At 52.3% G+C, this 7,500-nt stretch overlaps 1 protein-coding gene across 1 annotated transcript in view; it reads left to right on the top strand.

The window, feature by feature from the left end:
• Positions 1–7,500, top strand: part of shank1 (SH3 and multiple ankyrin repeat domains 1) — a gene marked incomplete at both ends in the record, with an annotated part of 37,748 nt that overhangs the window by 10,403 nt on the left and 19,845 nt on the right. Inside the window, 8 exons of the mRNA XM_084448334.1 lie at positions 1,188–1,304; positions 1,970–2,047; positions 2,602–2,668; positions 2,826–2,995; positions 3,688–3,806; positions 4,441–4,604; positions 5,150–5,263; positions 5,561–5,636. Of these exons, the coding sequence (XP_084304460.1) occupies positions 1,188–1,304; positions 1,970–2,047; positions 2,602–2,668; positions 2,826–2,995; positions 3,688–3,806; positions 4,441–4,604; positions 5,150–5,263; positions 5,561–5,636 (905 nt within the window). The remainder of the gene's footprint in view (positions 1–1,187; positions 1,305–1,969; positions 2,048–2,601; positions 2,669–2,825; positions 2,996–3,687; positions 3,807–4,440; positions 4,605–5,149; positions 5,264–5,560; positions 5,637–7,500) is intronic.

Consider the following 7,500-nt stretch of genomic DNA (forward strand, 5'->3'; position numbering starts at 1 on the left):
CATTAGGTGCGTTTACATGGACAGTTTGAATCGGTTTCAAATAGGTTTGGAAGGTCAACCCGATTGAAAATATGTCATATAAACACCTCAATCTGACTGAAATGCCCCAACCCGATTGAAATTCCAATCGCTTTAAACGAGGTAGTTAAAACCTTTTCAAAAACCGTTTGGTCCGTCATGTATACCTTGAAACGGATTGATGCTGCGTTCTGCATTCATTTTGCGCATGCTCAAGACTTGACTAATCAAGGCACGTTCGACAGTTCCATAATCAGCTGTTTGTAATCATCGTAACGTAATCACTCACGGCTGCGTGCGCGTTCGAACCATTTTTCGTTGGCGCATGTAAACATCCAAACAGTTTACTTTTTATCCCATGTATCAAGCTGAACTCTTCAACCAGATTGAAATCAACCGGATTGAAAAATATTTGTCATGTAAACGCACCTATTCACTGTCCCGTTAGTAAGGACCGCCCTAAAGACTTTGGATTGGTTCAGCAATGCAGTTTTTTTTCAATCTCTCAAATTGTTTCCACCCACTTTTAGCAACGGCATCTGGACAAATGTCTCCAGTCTCTCGTTTAGTGCAGCGATTAGAGACTGACTCGTGAGTTTATTATAAGTGTGTCTTTCTGTGTTTGTGTGTGTGTGTGTGTGTGTGTGTGTGTGCATGTGTGTGTGTTACAGTATTCTCTGGGTGTGGGTTCTTTGTGTTTCAGTATCTCTGCTGTGTTGTGCCCTTTTCAGTCTCTCTCTCACATCGCAAATGGTGTTAATTCACAAAGGTGTCTTCCCTGACAATTTATTTATTTCCCTCTCTCCCTCCCTCCCTCCCTCCATCTCCCTCCCTTCTTCTCTTCCTCCCTCTCTCTCTTACTCCCTCCCTCTCTCCATCTCTCCTTCCCTCCATCTCTCTCCCTTCATTTCTTCCTCCCTCTCTCTCTTCCTCCCTCCCTCCCTCCCTCCCTCTATCTCTCTCTCCCTTCATCTCTTCCTCCCTCTCTCTCTTACTCCCTCCCTCTCTCCCTCCCTCCCTCCCTCCCTCCCTCCCTCCCTCCCTCCATCTCTCTCTGACTTCATCTCTTCCTCCCTCTCTCTTCCTCCCTCTCTCCCTCTCTCTCTCCCTCCATCCCTCCCTCCCTCCCTCCCTCCCTCCCTCCCTCCCTCCCTCCCTCTCCACCTCAGGCCTGTCAGAATGGAAACTCCCAGCATCTGGAGCATCTTCTCTTCTACGGGGCGGACTCCGCCTCCCAGAATGCCTCAGGAAACACTGCCTTGCACATCTGTGCTCTATACAACAAGGTAACCGCATCCCAATCAAAACCACCTTAATCGACCAGGGATTTGTCTTGATGAAATGGGGTTGTTTAACACATTTAACACTACTACTGTAACACAACACTACAACTAGGGCTGGGTTTAAAAAATCGATTCATCGATTCTGAATCAAATGATTCTGAATCGATTCATGAATCCCAAAATCGATCTTTTATTTAATGAATGAATGAATAAATTAAGGAATGAATAGTTCATTAATTCATTCAATGATTCATTCATTCATTCTTTTTTGGAAATCAGTATCGATACCCAGCCTTAGTATTGATGTGTTGCATAACTTGGCAGTCATGTAATTAAGGTTACAGCTAAAAAAAATCAGGTTTTAGTAACACTAACCGAATCGATATTGAATCGAATCGAATCGAATCGAATTGTGATAATCGATTCCAAACCTTGTGAATCTGAATTGAATCGATTCTTGAAATTCGACTCGATACCCAGCCCTAACTACAACACTACTCCCTAGGAAGTAGGCGGGGCCACACACAGATGCCCCTGCGATGAAATAAAGTGAAATTATCTGTTGTCGTGATCGAACTGAGATGATGTCCTGATTATCTATGGTACAGTCTTAACGAGTTATGATCCAGTTATGATCTGCGTATCAATGCTGTCCCTGGTCCATGCAGGACAGCTGTGCACGGATCCTACTGTACCGAGGAGCCAACAAGGACACCAAGAACAGCAGTGGACAGACATCTTTCCAGGTATTTGCAGTGTTCACGGCTGATTGGGTCATTTGCACGCCGCGTTGTTTTCATTGGCCCGTGGATGATGATGTCGCCCGAGCAGGAAAGCGCCGGCGACCAATGAAACGTCACTGTGCTGCGATGCACACTCGGTCCAGGGGGGTTGGGATTCGGCCCAGCCCCTTGAACCCGACACATTAGCTCTGTCAGGCCTACGGGAGAGCTGGGACTGCCTGCCTTCCTGTGCGTGTGTGTGTGTGTGTGCGTGTGTGTGTGTGCGCGTGTGTGTGTCAAGCCTACAGGACAACTGGGACTGCCTGCGTTCCTGTGCATGTGTGTGTGTGTGTGTGTGTGTGTGTGTGTGTCTGTGTGTGTGTGCGTGTGTGTGTGTGCGCGTGTGTGTGTCAAAGCTACAGTACAGCCGGGACTGCCTGCATTCCTGTGCGTGTGTGTGTGTGTATGTGTGTGTGTTTGCGTGCTTTTGTGTGAAATTGCAATCGTTTAAGGCAGTTAATTCATTAATGAGCCCAGGCGCGGAAGTGTTGCTAACTCGTTCAGCGCGTGTGTTTCAGGTCGCCGTCATGTCCGGCCATTTTGAGCTGGGAGAGATTATCAAGAACCACCGGGACACAGATGTGGGTGAGTGGGAGTTCTGCGCTGTGATTGGTTGTATTGAACCAGCTCCGATGGTTTATAAGTTTCCCTTTGTAAACCAATAAGTGGGTCTACTACTAGCTTAACCTCCCTGTCTCCCTCTCTCCCCCTCCCTCCCTCCCTCCCTCCCTCCCTCCCTCAGTGCCCTTCCTGGAGTCCCCGAAATACGCGCCTCAGAGGCGGGAGAGTGGGCGGAGCCTGGCGCTGCCCCAGCCACACCCCTTCCTGCGTGCCAACAGTGATAACAGTATGAATCTGCCAGAGTGGATGGCGCTCCCCAACGCTCCTGGCTCCAACATCGTCTCTGTGCAGGTAGAGAGAGGGAGAGTCCGTCTCAGTCCCGGTCCTGACCCCTGACCCCTAACCCCGTCTACAGCAGCGTCCTGTCTTATACCTCAGTCCAGAACACACCGCTGAACTGCTCTCTCCCTCTCTCTCTCCCTTTCTCTCTCTCTCCTTCTCTCTCTCTCTCCCTTTCTCACTCTCTTTCTCTCTCCTTTTCTCTCTCTCTGCCTCCCCCTCTCTCCCTTACTTTCTCTCCCTCTCCCTTTCTCCCTTTCTCTCTCCCTCTCCCATTTTATCTCTCTCCTTTCTCTCTCCGTCTCTCATTTTCTCTCTTTCTCTCTCTCTCTCTCTCTCTCTCTCCCTCTCTCTCTCCCTCTCCCTCTCCCTCTCCCTCTCCCTCTCCCTCTCCCTCTCCCTCTCCCTCTCCCTCTCCCTCTCCCTCTCCCTCTCCCTCTCTCCCTCCCTCTCTCTCTCTCTCTCTCTCCCTTTTCTCTCTCTCTCTCTCCCTCTCTCTCTCCCTCTCCCTCTCTCCCTCCCTCTCTCTCTCTCTCTCTCCCCCTCTCTCTCTCTCTCTCTCTCTCCCTTCCTCTCTCCCTCCCTCTCCCTCTCTCCCTCTCTCTCTCTCCCTCTCTCTCTCTCCCTCCCTCCCTGTCTCTCTCCCTCTCTCCCTCTCTCTCTCTCCCTCCCTCCCTCCCTCTCTCTCTCCCTCTCTCCCTCAGGGCTACAAGCACACAGGGACCCTGCGCAGCTCCAGTAGTCCTCGTGGGGCGCGGACTCGTTCCCCGTCCCGAGGGAGGGTGGCGGACAAGGACGACCGGAGCCGGCAGAGTCGCAGGGGGTGAGGCTGGTCAGAGGGACGCTCCTCTCTCTGGAGGACATAATGTCCAGAGGACAATGTCCCTGCACTCATTACCATTCAGAGACAGGGGGGGGGGGGGAATGCAGTATTTCTTTAAACCAGCCTCAATCGTCTTGTGTAAACCAATCACAATCTCCAGCTCGGAGGCTGTTGTTGCTTCGTGTAGCGAAGGGGACTTTGAAAACGGTAACACGCAGAAAGGGAGGAGTCTGGGTTGAATCTGATTGGGCCGGGAGAATCTCCTGCTCCAACGATTGGGGCAGGGGGATCCTCCCGCCTCCCAATGACAAGGCTCATCTCCAAAACCCTGCGCCCGGATGAGTCGGTCTATATTAGCTAGGCTAGGATGATTAGCTAATATGATTTCCATCCATGGTTCCGTCAGTTCTTGAGGCGCTCAGCTCCTCGCTGTAAGTTCCTCACTGTAGTAAGAGCGAGGCCCTAGTTTGGCCCCGGTATGGCCCTAGTTTGGCCCTGGTGTGGCCCTAGTTTGGCCCTGGTGTGGCCTTAGTTTGGCCCCGGTATGGCCCCAGTGTGGCCCCAGTGTGCGTACTATAAGGGCCGGGGGCGCGTTTGTTTTGCGAGTTGATTGCTGCCCCCCCCCTCTGGCCAGGGCGGTGCCCGTCAGCAGCGGTGCGGCGGTAGCGGCGGCGGCAGGAGGAGGTCAGCGCCGGCGCCTCTACAGCGCCGTGCCGGGCCGCGCGTTCGTCGCCACGCGCTCCCACTCCGCCCAGGGGGAGCGCGAGATCAGCTTCAACAAGGGCGACAGGGTCAAAGGTGCGTTTGTTTAGTGTGTCGGAGAGAAGTCTGTTGGCTTGGGTGCTGGTGTGTGTGTGTGTGTGTGTGTGTGTGTGTGTGTCTGTGTGTGCGTGTGAACAAAATCCCTCATGTGAAGAACAAACTGTCTGTTGGCTTGGTTGCCGGTCTTAGATCTTACTCAAATGACATTGTACTTTGAAACGGGTTGCCAGGTTTGGTGTCTTTGTCTGATCATGTGTGTCTGAGCCTGCCGAAGCCCATGTCTTAATGTGAGTGTAAGGTCCCTGTATGTGTTTGTATTCAATGTCTGCAGGTATGCATATGTGTGTGTTTGTGAGTGAGTCTAAGGTGTCTCCAGGTATGTATGTCTTGGTGAGTAACGTAGAGGGGGTTTGCATGTGTGTGTGTGTCTGTAAACATTCCCCTACGTGTGCACATGTCCCGTGTCTTTGTGCGTGTGTGTACGTGTGTGTGTAGTGGTGTTAGAGTGTTCGTACAGAGTCTACGTTTGTGCGCCGGCGTTTCTGATGGTGTGCGATGCCCTATCCTGTCCCCCCCCCCAGTGCTGAGCGTGGGTGAAGGCGGCTTCTGGGAGGGAACGGTTAAGGGACGGACCGGTTGGTTCCCCTCGGACTGCGTGGAGGAAGTGGCGTTGCGCAACCAGGACCACCGCTCAGGTGAGAGCCAGCACGCCTGTGTCCATGCTCCCTTGCACCTCATTGGCCAGAAATACACACGCCGCCGTAGCATTACACACACACACACACACACAGACGACTACCACCGCAAGTAAACAGAGTTGCCGGTTCACTTTGCAAATGTCGCAGTTTGGATAGGATACGTTTGATCGAGGCGTCGGCGAGGCGCCGGTAGAAGCGGTTTTGCGACCGCTGGGGGGGGGTGGTCCCGTGCCGGGGTGTACCGCTGGCGCGTGGGCGGAGCCATGCTGATGTCTCTGTGGTCGTGCGTTGCAGAGAGCAGAGGGGAGCGAGCCAAGCGGCTGTTCCGTCATTACACCGTGGGATCCTACGACAGCTTCGACGCGCCCAGGTAAGACGCCGCCGCCGCGACCACGCCCGCCCACCCAGACGACTCACCTGATTCACATACGAAGCGCCGCGCGCTGTGAGCGATTCGTACGATAAAGATATGCAGCGAATGATTCATTAGGATTCGTTTGACATGATATGCCGTGGATGATTCATACGATTCATACATTATGCTGTGAATGATTCATATGTTTCATAAATTGTGCTGTGAATGATTCATATGGTTCATGCAATTATCTTCTGTGGATGATTCATATCATTGATATATGATATACTGTACTTTAGATGATTCTTTTCAGATGGTATGATACTGTACTATGGCTGATTGATGGGAATCTCGCTGTGATAAGCTGTAAGGTCTTCATATGATATCCTATGATGTGCTATGGGGTTTTCTCTGGCTCAAAGCAATTTTGAACATTTCTCAGTGGCCTGTGTTACTGTACTTCTCCATACCGTATGTTCTATGTACCAAGTTGTCGTGGGCACAGATGGCCTTTCGGGGAAACAGCAAAAAAAACACTTTCCAGTGTGAAACCAATTTTGACACTTTTTTTGTTTTATGAGCCAATGTGTCGCTCTTTAATTCGATTTTTACAGCAGCGACCGTGGCGTTGGTTCATACTGACTGCCTGGTGTGTTTGGCTGATCTATAGTATACAGTACAGTTCATACTGTACCCAAGCTGCTCCACGTTGTGCTCTCATTAGATGGTACGGGGATCTGTGGATCTGAAGGAATCGTCCAATGGCGTTAGTCGATCTGGTGTCTGATAGTCAGTCTCTACCCATGGTTTCTATCTTCTCTCTAGTCTGCTCTTCGGTGTCGTGTGTGTGTGCGTCGCGTCGAGAGGCTTTGCTATGAGACGCGCTCAACCTGGAGGTCAGAACTCAGACCGCGCCGAGAGAGAACTCTTTACTATACATACAAATAAACACATTATGGATCACATGTATTATTTAAACACAATTCTGTAACACTGAAACCTTTCTCGCTCTCTCTCTCTCTCACACACGCACACGCACGCACACACACGCACACACACACGGACACAAACACTAAAGCGTTGCATAATTGACCGAGATTTAAATGGCGTACGTTTCCACGCACGCCTCATGGATAATTAAGTAGGCGGGATCAGACGCTTCCCAAAGTCCTGACCGTTAGTCCGGTCAGCCTCTCGTCGTCGCCCCCCCCCCCCCGCCCCCCTCACGACGGAGCTACTGAAAGCGCCTCGAGCGTTCATCCATCTAGCGTGCTCCCCACGCCTCTCCTCCTCACCCCTCTATATTTGGCAGACCATCTCTCTCTCTCCATCCCTCCATCTCTTTATTCATCATCGTTTCTCGAACCCCTCCTGTACTTTTTAATTTTCTCCCTGTCACCCTCGTTCCCCCGTGGCGTCTCCATCTGGAGGTCAGACACTGAAGGGCACCTCTAGAGGGAGACAGGGAGGAGAGGAGGAGAGAGGGAGAGGAGGAGGAGGAGGAGGAGCAGGAGACGAAAAGGGGGGCGGGAAGAACGGGCAAGAGAGAGAGAGAGGAAGAGAGACGCCGGTCCGGTCTCTACCGTACGTCTCCCCCTCTCCCCCGAATGAACGCTCTCTCTCTCCTCCTCCTCGGCGCACTCCTCCTCTGTCATCCCCTGCTTTTAGACACCACGTCTTTTCCCATCAACGGTGAAGTGACCCCGCCCCCCCACACACCCCCCCCCCCCCAATGTCCCTTATTAACCGGACCGCCGCGGCGCTGATTGGCTGTGACATTTCGACAAGGCGGGCCCGGAACGAGGTAGGCGAGCGGGAGGAGGAGGAGGAGGCGGGACCACGGGGGAGACGGCGGCGGCGGTGGCCGTCGGAGAGCGGA

The sequence above is a fragment of the Borostomias antarcticus genome (assembly GCF_949987555.1).
Source record: "Borostomias antarcticus genome assembly, chromosome: 14".
Lineage (NCBI taxonomy): Eukaryota > Metazoa > Chordata > Actinopteri > Stomiiformes > Stomiidae > Borostomias > Borostomias antarcticus.